At 39.1% G+C, this 22,611-nt stretch overlaps 1 protein-coding gene across 6 annotated transcripts in view; it reads right to left on the reverse strand.

Moving 5' to 3' along the window:
* ANKS1B (ankyrin repeat and sterile alpha motif domain containing 1B) overlaps positions 1-22,611 on the reverse strand; it is a 1,156,475-nt gene that overhangs the window by 418,914 nt on the left and 714,950 nt on the right. For 5 of the 6 annotated variants that reach the window (XM_060413093.1, XM_042247116.2, XM_042247115.2 and 2 more), the window contains exon 15: positions 16,747-16,853. In XM_060413093.1, coding sequence (XP_060269076.1) covers positions 16,747-16,853 — 107 coding nt within the window. Of the gene's footprint in view, positions 1-16,746; positions 17,223-22,611 lie in introns of those variants that run through there. The other variant, XM_042247121.2, reaches the window with a different exon arrangement.

Genomic DNA, 22,611 nt, shown 5'->3' on the forward strand with positions numbered 1-22,611 from the left:
GAGTGCAGGTGTGGGGTTTTCATCCCTGATAAGCAGTCCCACACCCAGGAGTGGCCTGGAGGCAGAGAAATACTGGTACTGCTGGTACAAGTACTGGTACAGAAATTCAATGTACTGCTACAAGCCTGGACAACAGCAGAGGACTTCAGCAGGGACCATCAGAGAGCATAGCTTCTTCCCCTGTTTTGCTGGTCACACTTGGGTCTCTAGGATTATGTGGTGACAACAGAAGCCAATACTGATGGCAGTGGAATTTCATTCTGGCTCTAGCATGGAGTCAAAACTAGGTTGATTTAAAACATAAAAAGTGCTATTTCAGAGCATCTGATTCTGTAGGCTATGATTTAGCCTGTGAATCTATTGGGAACAGGGACACATAGAGAGAGAAGAGACGATGATATAAGTTAGCTAAACTCTCACTCTCATGTCAAGATGTCAGTTAATGATATCTAAAGCTAAGCAGGCAGAAAGAAGGGCATATGCCTATCATATGGAGATGAACTCCCGGAGGACTAACTACAGACACATTTAAGGTATCTACTTCTGGAGGGTGGGGCCATTGAGTGGGGCGAAGAGGGCAAGACATTTTTTGCATTTACATTTTATTGGTACGTTTGTTTTGATTTTAAAATATATGTATATATGTATTACTTCAAAAAAAATTTTTCAAGTGTGCATTCTCTTCTGTCAGTCTCACTGTCTGAATTCCCCTGCTTCCGTGTTGTTCTTTAAATTGTCTTTATGCCTATTGTAAACCATCCTCTGGAAGAGGGTGAGATAAATGAAATAATTAACTAGTCACGGGCATCCACTCATCCATTTACTCAACCTCTTTCTCTTTTTCATTTCCAAGAGTGCTCTCTAGGACACAAGGGACAGAGATCCTATTAGCGCTACTGTTGTCTTGGTTGTGGTATAGCAGGAAGCAGAGAAGCCCTAATTTTTAGCATCTAGACTTCAGTTCTGGAGACTGCTATTGAAATGGTAAACTCTGATTATAGCTTTGAAAGCACACTGTTTTCCCTGAGCTACAGAACAGCCTTCTAAATTAGTATTAATAAAATGCTTTTCGATGGGATCTCTGACACCAGAAGTTGCCGATGTAATTACCACGCCTGGACTTGGCCTTGTCAGGCAGCACAGATAATCACCTTCAATCCCCAGGCTGATGATTAACCAGTCAGTCAACTGGCACTGAATGCTCACTAGGAAGTTCTGTCCGGGTGACAGAGGAGGAGAAGACCCTGCAGTGACCTTTCCTTGAGGCATTCCAAACAGTAAGGGCTGAGGGCACAGGGGGAGAAGGAAAGCAGATATCCACATGCACCAGAAGACAGAAATAAATAAATACATCATTCCCAGTTACACAGAGCGGGCCCTGTACATCCAAGTTGGAGTGGAATAAAAATAGTCTCTCCCACACCTGGCTAATGTTGACCTCTCAGGTTTTATGTGTTCCTTTTTTTTTTGCCCCTGCACCCCACCTGGACCCAAACACCACTAGATATTGCTCCGAGTGCCTCTGTGATAATTACATGCTGTTCCACCTGCCTGAGAGGCTGCTCTATTACTCAGTCTTTGTCAGGCTGTGCCTCTTCCCAGTCTGTTAAGAGTTAGTATAAACTTGACCTCTTTTATAGAGCCTTGACTGAGTCACTCATTTTGAGGGCCACCACTGTACTCTGAATGAAAATTCCAATCAGTTACAGTGCTACAGGAATTTGTCTGTTTTCATGTATGATTCTCCAGTAGATTCTTAGCATCTGCTAAGAATGGGTATATTATTCATTTCAACAGAATTAAAATAATTAACATATAAAAATACTTAGAACAGTGTCTTAATACAAGCATTATGTGAGTATTAGTATTATTATTCGTGCCAAGTTTTGCATTTAGGAGCCCTAGCATAATATCTCCACGTGAAAGTGGCAGCTAAGCAAATGTTTCCTCCTGTGAATTCTTGGAACATGTCAAATAAGCTGAGTTTTAGAAAGGAGGAGGTGCTAGGTATTTTTGGCAGTGGTCATGATTCCAGTGTGAGAGTGAGGATGATTTCTTTAGATATTGGTAGCTGAGAGCTATGAATATCTTTGAAGAAGCAAAGGATGTAACAAGTGAATAAATTTAGTTTCAGAGGATATGAGGATATTCAAGATGATAAGAAACTACCAAGAAACATTTGCTATTGGCTTTGACGGTATACTCTCCCTCAGAAAGATGGGCTTATTTGGAGAAACACCTAATGCAACTCAAGCGAGTTTGTTTCCTTCAGCATTATCTGGAAATAGAAGGCAAGTTGGTCAGACAGATGTTTCCATGCTCATCCTCCCTTGCTATCTGCATGTGTGATGCGCACGTGTGTGCTGCCATCTGGGTGAGACTATCTGGGCAGAGTGATGGATCATTAAGCTGTCTCTCCATATGGGGAATGCGCAGTATCTGAACCATGATTTCACAAGGCAGGTAATGCTTTAATTCAGAGAGGCATTGCATGATCCCTAGGATGGTTGCCAAATCAGTACCTGTTTTGTTCTTTAAACACTATATGCATTTTGCAGTCTTATATCCTTTGTTGATGATTCCATTAGTCCCATTTTCACTATTTACATAATCCTTCCCAAGCCCACTTCCTCCAGAGAGTCTGCCCTGATCACGTCAGCTCATCAACATCTCTTCCTTCTCATGACTTAGAGAAATTTATAGATTCTAACACTCATTTTTCCCACAATTGCATTCTATGCTACGAAAACATTTACACTGTTGTCCTTTATTACTATTTGAATGTGTATTGCTATTTAGCTGTTAAGTATGCTAGTCTTAGTTCCCTGAGTAGACTGTAGGATCTTTAACAAGAGCCTATTGTATGCCTCTCTGAGGTCTCGACCATAATTAGCACAATTTGTTGAGTATATTTGGTACTCAATAGGTGTTTCCTTAGGAATGAATGAATATATCTCCAAGGAATCCATTCAAAAAGATTTTCCTGGGAGCCCTTTCACAAATGTTCATCTATGTTCCACTTTAGTTCATCAACAGATGTTAAAGTATAAAAGATTCATATCTGAAATAAAAATTTATATTGAAAAATACTACAGTGTTCAAAGTTTGCATTGGTTAATCTACTTCATAGTGTTTGTTAATATACTTTACAGTCTGGATGCAAGTTTAGGTTAGCCATCCTTGAGAACAAAGCTACAAAACTCTAGAGTATTCAAATATTCACATATAAATTAATTATCACAATTTGATCGACCATAGTTAAGGAAACATTTTATTGCTGTGAGCAGGTGGGTGTCCTTCAGTGTGTATCTTAGGGAAAGCGCTAAATGCAATCTGGCTCCTTGGAAGTCCCACTGTACTATGCCATTGGCATATGCTACTATGCGGCCATTAAGCCTGAAAGGCTCAGTTCTTTGAGTGTACATGCGGTTGATTAATTAAGTGTGAGTTACAGTAACAGAACTTTACAATATACTTTAGAGTTGAGCAAGTTACCTTATTCAACATAAGGTCACTGAGATAGGTGGGTTATGGGTAATTGGGGGTGATTCTAGCATAATTCATAGAAGCTTTTCCTTTGTATCCTGTGCATTATGAAGGCAAGAGCTATGAGGACTTTCAGCAATTTCTGTGTATCATTGTGCTGTCAGTAACTCCAAAGTGGCTTGCCAGCTACACGGAACAGGCACTCTGGTCACCATCAGGATTCATTGCCTACTGAAAGCACACAGCTAGCCTTAAGCTGCTTCTCACCACAGCCCTGTGAACCAGGCAGTGCTAGCTCCTGCTTGAAGTTGGGAAACTGATGCTCAGGGAGGTTAAGTGACTAACCCACTATCTCACACCAAGTAGGAGAAGGAGTCAAACTGTGAAAGCAGTTCTGTAGCTTAGAGCACATTTGTACACTTTCTAATTTCTATTGAGTATGATGATTAAAAATCTCAAATAAGCCCTCAACATGGCCCTATAATTCGACTCCATTTTCTTTATAAATTTTCTTTCCTACTTTTTGAAATTACTCTTTCATATCTTCTCTATCTTCAAATCTTCTACACCAATGTCTCATAATTTAGAAAATAGAAGCCATTGGAAGGAACATAGCCCTATCTATATTCCCATCATCCTATATACTAATCATTAGAGTACCCATTCTCTCTATCTTCCCTCCTACTACAATAGGAATGTCTCTATCAAAGACAATTCTTCCCTTTGTCTCTGGATCCCAACACATCTCACCTTTATTCATTCAGTCAATCCCTCCTTTTCTCCAATATCAATAGCTCCCTTTCTACCTGATCATTTATTTTAGTAGCCAGATGTGACCCCTGTCTCTCCTGTTTAAAAAAAAATCTTCCCTTTAGACATAGACATAAAGAATGAACTTGTGGACATAGCAGGGAAAGGAGAGAGTAGGACAAATTGAGAAAGTAGCATTCACACATATACACTACATATGTAAAACAGATAACCAGTGGGAAGCTGCTGTATAACACAGGGAGCCCAGTATGGCTAGACCTAGAGAGGTGAGATGACCTAGAGGATAGGATGGGAAGGGGGAGGGAAGCAATATATATAGAGAGGGAAGGGATATATATATATGTATACATATATATGTATATAATTATGACTGATTTGAGTTGTTGTACAGCAGAGAACAACACACCATTGTAAAGCAAATATCCTCTGATTAAAAAAAAAATCTTCTTTGACTCCCAAATCACTCTTTAGCTACTTGCTTATTTCTGTGTTTCCATTCTCAGCAAAGCTTCTTTCAAGAGTTGTCTACTCTACCACTTCTTCAATCCAACGTAATATGGCTTCTGTGCCTCTTATTCCACTGAGCGTGCTCTTGTCAAGCTCTCAGTGGCCTCTGTGTTACCAAATCCAGTGGTTACCTTTCCAGCCTCATCTCACTTGATCTCTCATCATCATTCTACCCAATTAGTTGCTTTTTTTGTGGGACAAGTTTTGGGGGAAAGATCATTCCATTTTCAGATACTTTGAAGTCTCAATATAGTATAAGAGCAGAAAACTTTTGCCTTTGTTAGCAGCAGCTAAGTCACCTAAGGTGAATGTGTGGAGTGAGAGAAGAGGGAAAGAGCTGAACCCTGGGGGACATGCAGAGGCAGGGGGATCTACAAAGGGGCCAGAGAGGCAGTGGTTGCTGGGGTAGGAGGCTCCAAGGATATAGAAGCCAGGCAGAAAAAGCATGGTCAGCAGAGACCAAGACCACAGAAATATGAAGTCAATAAGGCCTGGAAAGCGTGTGCTGTATTTGGCAATTTGGAGTTCATTAATCACCACTTAAAAATAATTTCAGGATGCTGACAGATGCTAATTATATTGAGGCCTGATTGTATTGAGTAGAAGGGGAAGCTAGAAAGTGTAGATATTGCTTATGAGAAGGTTGGCAATGAATGGAGGACATGTAATCAGGAGAAGCATCTAGGAAAGACAGCATTGAGGGAGGGTTTTGAAAAAAAATCAGGTTATATCTGAGCTTGTTCAGAGACTGCAGAGAAAAAGGCTTACCTAATGCCAGACCATTGTGCTAGAACTGAAAGTAGAATTAATTTTGCCCCCTCCAGTAACTGAGATAATATATATGTAAGAGTTTTAAAGACTATGAAGTATGATGATATTTAATATGGTATTTTTATTTCCACTGTTTCCTAACTATTTACCAGAAAGTAAGCACATCACATTTTTTAAAAGCTATGTAACATTCCCTTCATCCCATTTCCTGTCAATCATTTAGCAGTTTTTAAATGACTTAATTGGTATGAATGGCTTTTGTGCATTTCATTTTGACAGAGTAAGGGATTTCTGTAGTTGGTGTTGGCCAGCCTGTATATCCCTTGTTCCTTGTTCCGAGCTAACTGACAACTAGGTGGATTATATAGTTATATAGGCCTAACAAATACCAAACACTCATCTCCTTCTTTGCAGGGTTACCTCTTTCTGATAAAAATGAGCAATATAACTCCTGTCAAAGAAAAATGAGACATTTTAGATTCTAGGTCTCCCTATTCCAAGATCTCCTTCAACACTCTGGAAGGACAAACCTTATTCTTCTTGCCAACCATCTAAACAGACATTGGCTTATAAACTCAAGATGTTTCACAATGCTTTGGATATGAATCTTAGTCAATTTTTCTCAGTCTGACAGAAGGTAAAAATTTAACCACCTGAAATTTAATTCTGTTAACTCAAAGGGCAGAAATCAATGATCTGATATTCAGAAGCCTATGTTAATAATTCATTGCATTTTTCTCTCTTCCTAAGATACTTCTATAAGTAGAGTCACAGGGACTCTTTACTCTTTCAGCTCATATGCTCTTAAATGAATGAATAGTTCCCTACGTCTATGATGTGTGTGGTACACACAGACCAGACTAGGAAGTCAGGGACATGTAAGCAATGCTCTGTAAGATGTTTCTATGTATCTCTCATGTGAGTTTTCTTGTGGATAAAAATTTGTTGCCATTCATAATCATATTCACTACTTCTTAGAAAAGCTGTAATAAGTCTTCCATTTGCATTATATCCAAAAGATGTAATCATGTCTTCCATGAACATTGCTCCTGTTTCATGTAGTGTCTCTTGCATGCATGGGATGAGTCCCACTCAGAAGGTCTCCTGGTCTGAGGTCAAACTCAGGGTTATACCTTTATTTTTATAACCCTGTGTGGTAGGAAATTTCCTTAATCTAGACTGCCTACTTTCTGCATGAAGCAAGATTTTTCTTCTCTCTTACCTCTTCTTGGTTCCCCTCTGAATCATCATCCCCTGTATCACCCCAAGAACAAAAATGCTCATGCTATTTTTGTGTGTCCAGAACCCATACTGTCTCATCTTGCCCACATACATTGCCTCAGCAACTCTTACTGAAAATGTTTTCCCTTTAGACTCAGATTGCCCTGGCCAGATGTAAGTCTCTGAATAACTAAGTTTTGGACTTCCCTGGTGGTCCAGCGGTTGAGAGCCCACCTTCCAGTGTAGGGGACAGGGGTTCATTCCCCGCTCCAGGGAGATTCTACGTGCTCGAGCCAGTGCACCAGAACTACTGAGCCCGCACTCTAGAGCGGGTGGTCCGAAACTACTGAGCCTACACCGAAACTACTGAAGGCTGCGCCCCCTAGCGCCTGTGCTCTGAAGCAAGAGACGCCGCCACAGTGAGAAGCCTGCGCACTCCAACTGGGGAGCGGACCACGTTCGCTGCAACTAGAGAAAGCCCACGCGCAGCAATGAAGACCCACAGCAGCCAAGTTTCGTCATTTTTTAAAACTGGAATAACACTACATACTTTATAACATTTGTGAGAGAGGGAAATACAATGTATGGAAAAAAATATTTAAAAGTTATTGATTAATGGTAGTTATATTATTAAATTCCTTATATTTTCTTTCCTTCCTATAAAACACAACTTTTGTTTAATCACCTATTCCTTTGGCATATCTCTATCAGATAGACATCAACTATAAGGATGACAAACAAATGAACATTTTCTGCAAATGTGATTTATTTAGGGGCCAACAGAGGTTGCAAAGTAAAATGGAAAGAGTGTAGGGCTAGAGAGGTAGGAAGCTCTTGGTTCTGGCTTTGCTGGTTCTCATATTAACTAAAACTAAGTAAGCTATCAGGAAGATTGCATTTGTCAGTGATGAAAGAGTAATATCAGATTCTTTAGACATTTTTAATTTCACATAAACCTCAAGTAGGTTGACTTTGACTTTGATTCAATTAAGCAAATATCTACTGAGTAACGATTATGCACTGTGTTTGGCAATGTGAGGTATAATAAACAAAGGATATTCACACATTCTTGCTGAGAACTGCTATTGGTTGGATTATGTCCCTTCCTCAAATTCTTATGTTGAAGTACTAACTTCCTAGTACCTCAGAATGTGACTTTATCTGAAGACAAGGTTTTTACAGAGACAGTCTAGTTGAAATGAGGTCCTTAGGGTGGACCTGAATGCAATATAACTGGTGTCTTTATAAGAGGAGGAACTGGATAGACACACACAGAGGGAAGACTGTGAAAACATGAGGAGAAGACAGCCATCTTTGCAAAGCCAAGGAGAGAAGGACAGAACACACGCTTTCCTCAGAGCTGTCAGGAAGGACCCAACCCTGCTGACACCTGCTGACATACTGGACTTGCAGCCTCCAGAACTGTGAGACAATATATCGCTATAGTCCATGCCCTCCAGTGTGTGGCAGCCCCAGAAAATTCATGCAAGAACCAATTATGTGCTAGTGACTGGGAAAGTAACACTGAACCAGACACTGTTTTCTCCTAGGGGAAGAAGTTAGATGATCCCACCGTGGATGATAAGCAGGGTGCCATGAGAGGCTGCTGAAAAATAGTTGAGCAATACTAAAGAAGTTGTTTTAAAGGGTCTACAGAAGGAAACTCTGAGTCAGATTTTGAAGTAAGAGTTACTCAGGCTAAAAATGAGTGCGAGAAAATACTGTTCTGAGCAGGGAACTGTGTGTGCAAAGGCATGGATCTGTGAGCAAGTGTGGTGCAATGAAGACTATAACAATTCAACACAGCTTAAGGCGGGTGAGAGGTGAAGCTGAAGGGGTGGCAGGGTCCAGATCAGTAGAGGAAGCCTCCGCAGAGCAGACAGAAAGACCAAGGCCTCAGGGAACAAGTCTTGAATAGGGAATAGGGAGGAGATAGGCTATGTTAGGCAGGAGGGAAATTATGAACAGAGAAAGGAAGATACATATTTGTTTGGCAGTGCAAGTTCTGGTCTTGGTAAAACAGAGGTCCTCTGGAGAGGCAGTGAGGATGAGAAAGAAAAGTAGGAAGAAATGAGATGAAGAGGTCCCTCAAAGGACCAAAAATAGGCCAAGTTTCAAGGGCTCGAAGGGCAGGGCCCTTGTTCAGTTCAGTGTTCGCAATCTAACAGGGGCTCTGTATACATTCACTGAATGAATGAAGGGAGGAGTGATGAAACAGTATGGTTTTAGTGGATTGAACAGGAACTTTTAAGTCAAAGAAGTTTGGTTTTAAACTCTAGGTGCTGCTTGGCAGTTTTTAAAACTTTGTGAATCTCATTATCTTCATTATTCAGTTCAGTTCAGTCGCTCAGTCATGTCCGACTCTTTGCGACCCCATACTGATAGGAAGATGTGAGAGTTACATGAGATATAATTTATATAATATACGAAACTAAATAAAACTTAAAAATGTCATCCAATCAATATTTACTAAGAAGATACTATATGCCAGGCCCTGCGTTAGGCTTTAGGAATACAAAGATAAATAAGACCCACTTTCTGCCTCTCAGGATCTCACTTTCTAGGGTGGAAGGCAGACATCTGAACAGATAACATAATTGCAATGAAGTATAATAAGGCCTAGCTTAGGGCCAAGAAAAGGATGCCAGGGGTGCACAGAGAAAGGGCAGTCCTGCTAGCTAGATGACAAAATGGCATTAGGGAATACTTCTTGGAGGACGTGATGCTTAAGCTCAATCAGTGCTACACAATGAAATGCTGCAAAATGAGGTGAAGAGGGAAGAGAAAGGAATTCCAAACAGAGGGAATAGAAGGCTTCCTCTGCAGCTGTGTTTTTCTAGTTCCTATGCCTGTGTAGTTCCCTTACTGAAAATATACTCCAGCCTGGTTGGTTAGAGCAAAACCCCACTTTTGCTCTTGACAGACTCCTGAAGACTGGATCTTGTTCTGAATATCCTCAGCTATTGGCTGGGATCTCTAAATTAAACAGGCTCTCAGAAACCTTATTGGACCCACCTGCCTGATTCCTTGCTCCCTTTCTCTTTCCTTTTTTCCTTTCTTCCTCCTTTCATCAAACATTTACTGTGTCTGCATATGTAAGTCAGAGGTTGTACTTGGAGATGCAGAGGATCAAAGCATATTTCTAACTCTCAAGAAATTCAGAATCAAGTGCAAGGGCAGCAAATGATGGCCTATTGACTAGATCTGCCTCTTCTTTTGTAAATAAAGTTATATTTGAACACAGTTAGGTCCATTTATTTGTGTATTATCTATGGTCACTTTCATGATGCAATAGAAAAGTTGAATACTTGCAACACAGACCATATGGCTTTCAAAACCTAAACTATTTACTATATGGCCATTTATAGAATAAGTTTGCCACCCCTGTTGTAGCGTTTGTGGTGGCAGAGGTGGTGGGGTAGATGAATAAGTAAACAGGGAATATAGCACCGTAAGACAAGGGGAAAGAAGGGTTCCGAACCCATACTTGGGAGGTCAGGGAAGAAGTGGCGGCTAAAAGAAGTGACAATCAGGCTAAGATCTAAAGGATAAAAAGGAGTTAAGAGGGGAAGGAAGGTCATTCTTGGCAGAGGCGGCAGCATGTGCAAAGGCCAGGCAATGACAGAAAAATGCCAGTTCTGGAGAACAGTAAAGAGATGAAATAATACATGAGGCTAGAAAATAAGTTGGATCAGGCAGATCATAAAGGGTCCTGAATATGAAAGCCACATTAAGGATTTTGTAAATATGATCTCCCATAGGCAATTGAGAATCATTGAAAGGTTTTAAGTAGAGTAGGGCTGAAGCAAGTGTGCTACATATTTGGTACTCAGACACGTATGCAGAAATGTTTTTTGAGTAGCTAGACGGTGCTGGATGCCAGGCAGAAAGCATTGAAGAGTAGGGACTAAACAAACTCCACCCTGTGAGGCAGAAGGATGAGGAGACTGGGAGTGATTGGAAAGGGCAGTGCAATGTTACAGAAACCAAATTTCAGCAAGGGAATAAGTACCAATAAGGAGTGGAGAGTGAAAATCAGTCACTGAAAGAGGTCAAAGAGAAATGAAGTAATGAAAAAAAGAGGGTGGGGTGGAGATTCGGTAAGAAAGAGGTTACAGCTTACTTAAAAGAGAACAAACTTTGTGGAAGAGTTGGGAAGCAGGCTGGATTATAGGGGTAAAGGAGGTGACTGGAAATGAGAAAATCGAGGTCATTGAGAGATCTGTCCATTTAAAGAAGAGATGAAATATGATTGTGGCTGACTTTCTTAAAAATCAGTCTGTAATTCAGCAGTTTTAGTAAGTTTTTAAAGTTCATGATTAAATTCTTCATCCCAAAGATCTAGTCATTTGGTGCAATACTGGAGATAAGTATGCAAATATGCTGCATGACTAAATTAAAGGCCATTTCGTGTGAGCATTAGTTAGGAACGGTAGCTGTAGCAGTGCTTTATTAGAAAATGGGGCAGCATATTTTAATGCTCAAATATGTAATCAGAGTAACTTCCAGGTAGGAGGAAAGGCTTGATTCTCCTTGGAGTCACGGGATTGGAATTGTGACTGCTGTTTTTTCTGAAGGCCATCCATCCTTCTCAGATGGCCATGCCTGCACATGCCCTCATTTCTGACTTTCTGCTGCACAAGCCATCAGTGTCCTTCCAAGGCTAATGAGAGCTACAAGAACAATTAATAGCTCTGCCGGCACTGCTATCATACCCTGCATCCTTAAAGAGCTCAAAATATTCAATAATGAGCCCAAAGAACATTTCTCGCAGACCTCTCATCGCATTGATTTTACAGGTGAGTAAATCAAACCATACAGAAGCAAGACAGCGGACACAAGAAGTCTTACTTCAGTCCTCTCTCACAGCACTGCGAGGCTGTTGCCTATTATACTTGTAATTAAGCTGTTGTCTAGATAAAGAATAACTCCCTCCTGGCTTTGACTTTTGGTTACCAACAGATTTTAAATGCCAATAATGGAAAAAAAAAGATATTTTTTCAAAAGTGGGTATGTAACTACTGGCCTAAATGAATACAGAGAATTACAACTGCACTTTCAATATAAAGCCACCTGTTTCAGAAATAGGAAGGCATAGGGAGTGTGGCAGGTATATTTCTCTTATACCCTTAAATCTCAGTAACTTTATAACATTTTCTTAAACAATATTTGAAACAGGAAAACATTGTGGGGGTTATTAGTCTTATTTTTAGGGGTAATTTATTTTTCTGCTTCCGAAGTTTAACTTCTTACTTGGATCAAGATACTTAAAAGGTCAGTTTTATCAGGTCAACTGCAAATGGTGCTCTTATTACAGAAAAGTTATGCAAGAGAGAAGAAAAGAAGTAAGTTGACTAGCATGTAAAATGCACCAAAAAAAATGAAAAAAGGTTTGAATTAAATACTTTTAAGATCAATCTTGCTCAAATCTTTGGTTCAAATGGATGACTTCCAAGACCTCTGTGACTCTACTTCTGTGTCTAATAGGCAGTACTCACTTTGACCTTCAGTAAATTCTTTATGAATGCTACCTACCCAAGTGTACAAAAATGCTAATTCATGTAGGGCTCTTGGTATTATTTCTATATCTTATTCTGTATGCATTTTGAAATTTTAATAGTGGTCGAAGCATCCAAGTCAACCTGGATGGCAACTGCTAGAAAGCACAGGAAGTGCTAAAATAATGAGCTGGTATAATTTCTTTCCTTTCCCCTTTTGATTAGAGTTTACAAATATGATTGTCTGCTAAAACATGGTGAGGCTAGTGGTCAGTTCTCCAAGCTAGAGAAACTTCTTACTATGGTCTTTGGATGACGAATCTATCATAACACTGCCAGTGTTTAAATGTTATCAGTATCTATATCTTTCTTTACTCTACTCCAAGCTATGATAGATTTTTACCTCTACCATTGCTTACTGTAATTTGCTGCTGAAAAAACAATTCCTGGTAAGTAATATGCTGAAGGATGGTGATTATATGAAAGGATGAATGACAAGATCCCCATGATATAACGTGTGTATACACGTTTGTGTTAGCACATGAAGGAATGTATATGCAATGCTCATGCAAATAATATGATAGGTCTAAGAGCAATACTGTAACCTGCTTGAGGTCAAAGGTCATACCCTTTAAGGGTTATTGTTATACCCTTAGTAATTTAATTAACAATGCCATTAGCACATAGGAAATGTTTAAGGAGTATTTGTTGCATGAATGGATAAAAGGTACTAATGCTCTATGTTCCCACTGGCAGGATGAGGCTTTTAGTCCTTGGCTGGATGTCCATCTATAATAATCTGCTGTGGATCCAGTTTTCATGGGGAGATTTCTGTGTGCACTCCATTATGCTAGGAGTGCTAGGAAAGCAAGGCAACCGAATACGTAGAACTTGGACTCGAAGACCTTCTAGTCTAGTTGGGGAGATAAGATATATTCAAGTGAAAACTTAACTCCCAATCCTGGAGAGTAAATAATGGCATGCCAAATGTAATTTTTCATGCCAAATACAACCCCTACATGAAATCGAGAAAAGAGACGCTGCTAAGTACTGGAACCCTTAAGAAAAGCTATAGAAACAAGGCAGAAATTGAGTTAGACCTTTGAGGATGAAAGAGAGGAAGGAAAGGAAATAGCTGTGACAGCTGAGGGAGTGTATAAATCAGTATTCATCAGGACAAGAACAGATAGTTTGAGGCTTACATATTAGGAAGCAGCCATTAGCATAGGAAAAGACATGATGATGGAAATATATCCAATAAGAAAGTAAATCATCATGAGCATTTTATACAGTAATCATTTCATACTTGAACTCCTTAGTGAAAAAAAAGTAATGTTTAAAGTCATACACATCCTATATGTTACAAATTTGGGGAAAACAAACGGGATATCAGAGAACCATGGTGACACTCTCAGAGGCTAGTGAGTAGCAGGTAGACATGCTGAAGTAGATGGGAGCTGATAACGTGACTTCAGAGGGGATGGACAGGTAGAGTGGGGCTTGAACAAGGCTTCAAACAAAGGATTTCTGTGTTGAAGGGACTTTTGCCACATAGATCTAAACTTTCCCAAAGTCTAATGTGTAATTTTGTAATTATTCTTTGTACCTATTTCCACTTATTTTATATTTTTAAGGACACATAAATGTCCTGTGCAAAACTATTCTGCAAACCAGGACCAGAAACATAAAGAAAAAGTTTGGAATTTAAACATCCAGGTATTTTAAAATGATTGATACATAAATAAAATCAAGAATAAGTTTTAAGAGCCCAAAGGAGAAACAATAATGGATAAATATTTAAAAATAAACGAGTCCTTCTTTTCTAACAAGGTCCTTCTTTTCTGCCTAGGAATTGATGTAAAAAATCTTTATTAAAGTTAATCACAGCTGTGTGGATAAATCATTCATATATTGTGTTTATGTGTAAGAGTATGTAGAACAGTTATTAACAAAAAATTTGCAAAGCTTTCAATATATACTTTGAAATTTACTTATATGGGCCCTTTGAAACTCATATTCATTATGGAATATTGATTAAATGAAAAATTAACTCTTGAGAATGTTTCCTAAATAAAGAATATCTATGCATGGATGCACTACAATATTTCAACCAACATTAATTATATCCTTTTGATGTCTCTACTGTCTTGTTCTAAAAAGCTAATAAGACCTGCACTACATCATAGTTAATAGGAGTGTGGTGCTTGTTGCTTAGGCAACAGAATGAATAAATGCAGGTCAGAATGTGCTTCAAGAAAAACAAAAGCTAGAATATGATACCGAATGGAGACTAAGCAGGTCCAACAGATTTTTCACCGCATTAATGAAACCTATTTCTTAAAGTTGGCTGATCATATTAGTGTACTTTAACTAAGTTCATAATTATGTAAATTAGATTATGGAGATCAATAAATAATTTTTATAGAGATAGAAATTGATTTTTTATAATGCTAGTAGCAAATAAATGGTGTACAGCAGCATGCAAAGTGATAATTGATGACACTGTTTTATGATTTGCTTCATTTTCATAATTAACTCCTCTGAATAATAATTCAAATTTTAAAAATTCTGTCTTGTATAGAAAGTGTTTGATTTTTCTGAATTAACTATGTTTTCTTAATTTCTGAAAAATCATATATAATAATTTGAATTGAAAAAATAAAGTCGACAGTCTATGGAGAGGATCAGACCTTGGTTTTGTCATATATGTCCAGATACATTTTGGAGTGTTTATACATATTTTATTCATGAATGCTTTTTCCAATCTCCAAATGCTTATTGGAAACATGTTTGATTAACCTTTGCATTGGGTTTTCAAAAAGGGATTATATTTACTCTACAGTGTGTAACATTCAGAGGAAAATCATGCTGAATTAAAATCTTTCAAAGTAGATAAATGATCCAGAGAATCCAAAGACCTAGCTAACTTCTTACAGGACCAGAATAAATTTGGACACAGGTTTGAGGAGTGGGAGTGAGAAAGCCTTATTTCAAGGAGAGATAAGGAGAAAGAATAAAGACTCATGCAAATGTGCAATAAATGTAATAGCTCCTCTAATTCTTGGTGTCATCTGTTTAGTGTCCTAAGGCTGTCCTAATTCTACTCAGTCTGTCCTAAGACTCTCACAGGAACTGAAGCAAATTGTATTTCCCCCCCATTTCAATCGCTACACAATCTGTCTCATCAGTGACAGTATTCTTAAACATGAGAAAAATAATAGTTGCTGCATGTCTCATTATTTAAAAGTGGGTTCATTAAGAGTTTTATGGGTACAATTACTTAAGGCTCATACATCTTACTACATGGATGCAGCTTAAAAAAAAAAAAGCTCATGGGACACACATTTTTGGAGAAGCAAAAGTTTAACAGTTTAAATAATCTTCAAATCTACAATAGTCAAGTCAAGCTTGGAGAGAATAATCTAAAATGAAAATAAAAAGACGTGCCTAGCTCTCACTATAATGTTATCAATTTTATTATTAATAAGCCTCAGGTGTAAGCTCCAGTATTTTATTTAGAAATAGCTATTAATTGTTTCTGCAAGCCATTTTGTACTACATGCCTACGTTAAGTATTTTCTCTCTAAATTTAGGAATTAGTAATGTGTGTGATGGGACCTTAAAAGCAAAGAAAGGTAATACTGACTGTGACGTAGCTTACCAGGGGAAACTGATGAGCACCGGGGGAGGCATGTGAATGGTCACAAAGCTGTGTTATGGGTCTGCACAGTTCCCCATCCTCCTTCCTCACCTATGTTCATCACAGTGGGAAGTTTGCACGACCAGCTTTAGACTGCAGGCAGACCAGTATTCAGAAGTACACGAATGTACTAAGTCCATCAGCCTCTCTTTCTAGATATTGACAGTTAATTGATGGAAGTGTTTGTTTTCTACCTAGAATCATAAACAACACCTTGCTGCTCTTCAATCAGCATGTAAACTAAGCGAAAGCTCTCTATAATAGATCATTCGAATCAGTTTGCTAATGAACTAAAGGTCATCCACACAATTTAAACTCCTTATTGAACAATTATAAGGAAAAAAAAATGATCTTCAGACCATAAACACAACAAATTGTTTAATTAATCACTAAGTGCTGATACCCAAATGAAATGTTTCAGGAATCTAGAATTAACTGAAGAGTGCTATCATCATCTAACTGGGTAGTCTGAGATGACAGATTTATAAAAATCACACAAAGAATGACAGGGAGAATATAAATGTTAATCTTCTTTCACTGCCTATAAATAGTACTCTCACCGGTTCATTCATATAATACACATGTATATGGATGCACATAGATCTCATTTTTTAGCAAGTGCCTATATGTTACACAGTCGGTTCAGTCCTAAGGGCATCCAATTTTCTAATGCAGTTACATATATAAAACTGACCAGTTTTGGTGCAAATCAGGCTGCCTCTGAGCCGTGTAAGACACATAAGAAGCAAAGACAGACAAAAGGCAGCTCCGTGGACACAGAGAGCGTCTTACCATAAACTGCACATTGTCAAATCCATTAGCCATCAGGTGGTTCTCGTACTGAGGTAGCCCAATGCTTTCCAACCATTGTCCCACTGTTTGGACAGGGCATCTGGGTCCTGTAAGAGGATGAAGAGGGAAGCGTTTAAGCAGGGAGTAGCCGTCCACGGGGTAATAGCGGTAGTCCTGGGCTGAGAGGTGGCATTGCCACATCATGCTCCTGGGAAAGTTGCTATCAAAGGAGCCCGCCAGCTTGACAGATTAATGTTCTCAGCGAGAGAGCAAAGTCAGAAGTAAAACATAGTTTGCCAGGCAGGCTGTGGAGTATGACTTGATCCTAGCTCCACATTTCTTACATATTAATCTTTACTACCGACCAGTACGTCACACAGCCCCCAAAACCAGGCAGCAGAAGAAGGCATATCAAGCTGTCAGCTTAGGCTGGTCTGCGTTCTATGTGATTGTTGGAGTACTCCACAATGAGCAATGCACGGCCAGCAGCCAGAATTCTTTTTATCAAGTACTCCTACACTCATCAGTATGCAGCTCCATGCTCCTTGCTCCCCCTCGCTCGCTCCCCTTCATTACCCAGCCCAGGCTACACCTCGCATTTTCAATAATAGCCATCAGATAAGGCAGATTTTTTTTGTCTGCAAGCTGTAAGCCTGCTGCTGCTGCTTCCTCCTACACACCCATCCAAGCGTCAATCTTGAATGATGAGAGCAGTCAAAACAAATGCAGAAAATAGCAAGATTCAAAAGCAGACTAAAGTGCTTAAAACTGAATTGAATCTTCATACTGGTTATACGTTACAGAGCTATTTGTTGTGGAATTTTACGTTTCAAAAGACACCAGGAAATGCAAAGCTTTAACCATAGCTTATAGGGGAGCCCCCGACAGGTTCTCTTTTTCCTTTCCTTTCCTTTCCTTCCCTTTCTTATTTTTTTAAAACGCAGCACAGATAAATGTTTCCGATCTAAAGCTTTACAGTGTTGGAGAACAATTATTCTCTTTCTTTACCGTGCTGTATCAAAATGAGCCTCTCTGAGTGGTTTTTTTTTTTTTTTCCCTTCTTGAATTGCTGCAAAATACAGAAACTGCATTGCAATCTTGAAATCAAGATAATTCATTTCTCATCTGTGTGGCTTCTTACAAACAAAAATATTATTAGGCACAAAACATCTTTTCCCCTCTGATATTTATAACCCAATCTACCAGGGCTGACATTCTAAATTAGGCATAGAGGTAACATTACTGGGTAGAATTTTTTAATAAAGAAGAAGAGCCCTAACCAAGAATAATTTAAGAATAACAGATGTAAATGTGTGTTTTACTGAATGGCAGACAGACTGAGTAATTTATTTAATAATTGAGAGAAACCAGAGATTAATAATAGAGCCCATAGGAGTAGATCATGAAAAGAACAGAGTCTTAAGATTGAGAGAGAACTTGCAGAGAGGTTAGTCTAACCTCCCTCTTAATGCAGGAGTCCCTTGAAGAATATTATCCAATCTAGGCTTGAATACAGCCTGTAACAGAGCTCTCACTACTTATCAAAAAGCCTCCACTTATTAGGAAGGCTGCTTTTCTTCCTGCTGTTGTTGTTTAGTCACTCAGTCGTGTCTGACTCTTGGCGACCCCATGGACTGTAGCCTACCAGTCTCCTCTGTCCATGGGATTTTCCAGGCAAGAGTACTGGAGTAGGTTGTCACCTCCTTCTCCAGGGGATCTTCCTGAGCTAGGGACTGAACCTGGGTCTCCTGCATTGGCTGGTGGATTCTCCACTGCTGAACCACCAGGGAGGCCCTAGCTGACTCCTACTCACTGGCTCCAGCTCTGCCTTTGGAGTCACACAGACTGAGAACACTGCCTTTGCCACATAAAGTGTTTTAAAAATTAAAGTAAACGCTCATCCCCCCAGAATAGTGCCTGACACATAGTAAGTGCTCAATAAATATTCATTGAATTAATGAAACATCACTTTCCTTCTTTCCGCAGATCTTTTCTTTCTTTGTTTCCTTTATCTTTTGAAGAGCACTGTTGACCTCCCAAGCACACAGACATTAAACTGCAAAGCATCTTACATTCTTTCTTTCACCACTGACATCAGCTCCCCAATTCCAGTCATCCCTCATCATAGCATCTCTTGGCTCTATTCCCCTAATTCAAGGAACTGACACCTACTGTGATTTTGCGCTCTGAGTTCAGGCCCACCTGGCCTAATACAACTATGGCTTCTGTGTTCATCCTCCTTCCTTTGGTATTTCAAATTCTAGTATATACATGGTTGTCAGAATAATCTCTTTAGGACAGTTTTGATTATAACTCCTTGTTTCAGAACACTTCCATGGTTTTTTGCTGGCTTCAAAATAAAAACCAGAATTGAAAGAGACACGTGTACCCCAATGTTCATCGCAGCACTGTTTATAATAGCCAGGACATGGAAGCAACCTAGATGTCCATCAGCAGACGAATGGCTAAGAAAGCTGTGGTACATATACACAATGGAGTATTACTCAGCCATTAAAAAGAATACATTTGAATCAGTTCTAATGAGGTGGATGAAACTGGAGCCGATTATACAGAGTGAAGTAAGCCAGAAAGAAAAACACCAATACAGTATATTAACACATATATATGGAATTTAGAAAGATGGTAATGATAACCCTGTATGCGAGACAGCAAAAGAGACACAGATGTATAAAACAGACTTTTGGACTCTGTGGGAGAGGGAGAGGGTGGGATGATTTGGGAGAATGGTATTGAAACATGTATAATATCATGTAAGAAATGAATCACCAGTCTAGGTTCCATGCAGGATACAGGATGTTTGGGGCTGGTGCACTGGGATGACCCAGAGAGATGATGTGGGGAGGGAGGTGGGGGGGGGGGGTTCAGGATTGGGAACTCATGTACACCCGGGGTGGATTCATGTTGATGTATGGCAAAACCAATACAGTATTATAAAGTAAAATAAAGTAAAATTAAAAAAATAATAAACTCCCAATTCCTTTGATGACATTTTGGGGTCTTCATGATTACTACAAATCCTCTAATTTTATTTCCCTTTCCCCAAGTTCCAAGCAGGTGGAATTACTGGTTATAATATACTTGTGTTGCTTTTATTATGTCTCCGTATTTATGCCTCTTCTTTGACTTTGGATATGATGATATTTTATGAAACCCGTTCTAATCCCACCTAACAGGAACAAATCTCTTCCTTATCTGTTTTCAGTGGCATTTTTAGATCATCTATTATAAGAATATTTTTTTGTCTAACATTATAGTTATTTGTGTATAAGATGTATTTCTTGAATGTAGGGATATGTCTGGCTAACATTAAAAGTAGTAATAATTCATTATGCACCTGCTAAACCAAATAATGCAATTTTCATTTCACAATTCAAACTGTGTAAAATCCTCCTAGTTTCAGATTAAAAAAAAATTCTTAAGTCTATCCCAAGTCTCTGAGTTCTTTGTTTTAAAAGAAAACAGCTAGGTTTTTAAATAGAACCAATCAGATTCTAGATCTCTTAAGAAGGTCAAAAAGTTTGTAGCAGTTTGGGAATCTATTTAAGGGGATTCGAGTTGCTCAATATTACCTGTACAAGCAGTTGAAAGCAAGATGCTATTTGTCCGTGGCCAGTTGTAAAGCTGACGCAGAGTGGAGTTAAAGTGGCATCAATCACAACCTCTCCTAGGGTCACACTCACATTGTTTTTCCTGATCATTCCTAAGCTATAATTAGGTAGATAAGCTGCACAAATGTTGAGCAAACATGACAATAATGTTTTAGTTTGGTAAGGCATGTGCTAATTGACCAGTTCCTCAAATCCCATCTCATTTCTTAAGATGCACACCATGGACCAAGTACCCTGAAGAGTGCTACATGCATTCTAGGCATTAACTTGTCTTTGTTAAATGCATGAACACATGACACGGAAATGACTTTCATGAGATTTTCATTTCTTAATAGAAAGAGAGAGAAGAGGAGAGAGTGAGATTGAGAATGAGTGCGCATGTGTGCGAGACAGGGAAAGAGCCAGGGAGGGAGGTTATGTCAAGGTCCAGGCTGCTGTACAAAACCAGTTCAGAGAAAATATGGGTTACTAACCACTTTACAAATCTTTTATAGACTAAACTTTATTTTTTAACTGTTCAATCATTCAGTTTGTATTCAGTAATTCTCATGTTGGAGAAAGGTTTTCATGCACAGGGGAAGTGAATTGGGAGAAACAGGGGCACGACTGAGCGACTTCACTTTCACTTTTCACTTTCATGCATTGGAGAAGGAAATGGCAACCCACTCCAGCATTCTTGCCTGGAGAATCCCAGGGACAGAGGAGCCTAGTGGGCTGCCATCTATGGGGTTGCACAGAGTCGGACACGACTGAAGCGACTTAGCAGCAGCAGCAGCAGCAGCAGGGGTAGGGGGAAGAGGTGAGGGAGAGGCAGGAAGAAGAAAGAGACCTTGAATCACGGTGCTTCTAGCTTTGTTAAAGTTTTTTCTCATGAGCCAAACCATTGAAAGAACCCTTGTTTGGATATGAAGATCACTTTAAAAGTAGTGTTTACATATATTTCTCACTTTACTTGAAATACAAACATGGCATCACATTATTGGACAGGCCTCATTATTCAACTGGAACTTCTCTAAGTTCTAAAAGTGAGACAAGAGGAAGGAAAGAAACAAACTAACAGGTACTAAGATCTACTACGTTCTAGGCAGTGTGGTGTGGATTATTTAGCCCACTTTGTTCTTTGTTGTTCTTGTTTAGTCACTAAGTCATCTTCAACTCTTTCGTGACCCCCATGGACTGTAGCCCACCAGGCTCCTCTGTGCATGAGATTTTCCAGGCAAGAATATGGCCAGTGGAATTGGGAGGAAAAGGGGAATAATTGATAATGGATATGGGACTTCTTTTTACAGTGATAAAGTGTTTTAAAATTTACGGTGGCAATTGTTGTACAACTCTGAATACACCACAAACTACTGAATTATACATTTTGGGTGGATTGAATGACATGTAAATTATATCTGAATAAATTTAGTTATCAAATAATAATAGTAAAATAAAAACAATTAGTTCTTAAATTTTCTATAAATTTGTAACAACACAAAACAAATAATTGCATATAAGAATACATTATTATTGGTTTACATATTAGTATTTTTTTTCTTTTTCTATTTTTCTTGGTTACTCCTTCTCCCAGTATCTCCAAACCACCCATGTCATCCATTCTCCCATCAAGGTAATTCATGTTAACAAACAAGTATCTTTCTTCATATGTTTGTATCCATTGTCAAATCTGTCTTACACACACACCACAGCTATGTACAAATATGTATGTTTATATATATATATTTTATATATATATCTATATATATGTGTGTGTGTGTGTGTGTGTGTGTAGAATTGATGCTTTCAAACTGTGGTATTGGAGAAGACTCTTGAGAGTCCCTTGGACTGCAAGGAGATCCAACCAGTCCATTCTGAAGGAGATCAGTCCTGGGTGTTCTTTGGAAGGACTGAAGCTAAAGCTGCAACTCCAATACTTTGGCCACCTCATGTGAAGAGTTGACCCATTGGAAAAGACTCTGATGCTGGGAGGGATTGGGGGCAGGAGGAGAAGGGGACGACAGATAATGAGATGGCTGGATGGCATCACCGACTCAATGGACACGAGTTTGGGTGCACTCCGGGAGTTGGTGATGGACAGGGAGGCCTGGCGTGCTGCAATTCATGGGGTCGCAAAGAGTGGGACATGACTGAGCGGCTGCATTGAACTGATGAGGATATTTTTGGGCATCATTTCCTAAAATTAGAATCATATTACACATTTCTGAAACAGGCTTTTATCATTCAACAAAGCGTT

Source organism: Ovis aries, chromosome 3 (assembly GCF_016772045.2).
Source record: "Ovis aries strain OAR_USU_Benz2616 breed Rambouillet chromosome 3, ARS-UI_Ramb_v3.0, whole genome shotgun sequence".
In the NCBI taxonomy this organism is placed as follows: domain Eukaryota; kingdom Metazoa; phylum Chordata; class Mammalia; order Artiodactyla; family Bovidae; genus Ovis; species Ovis aries.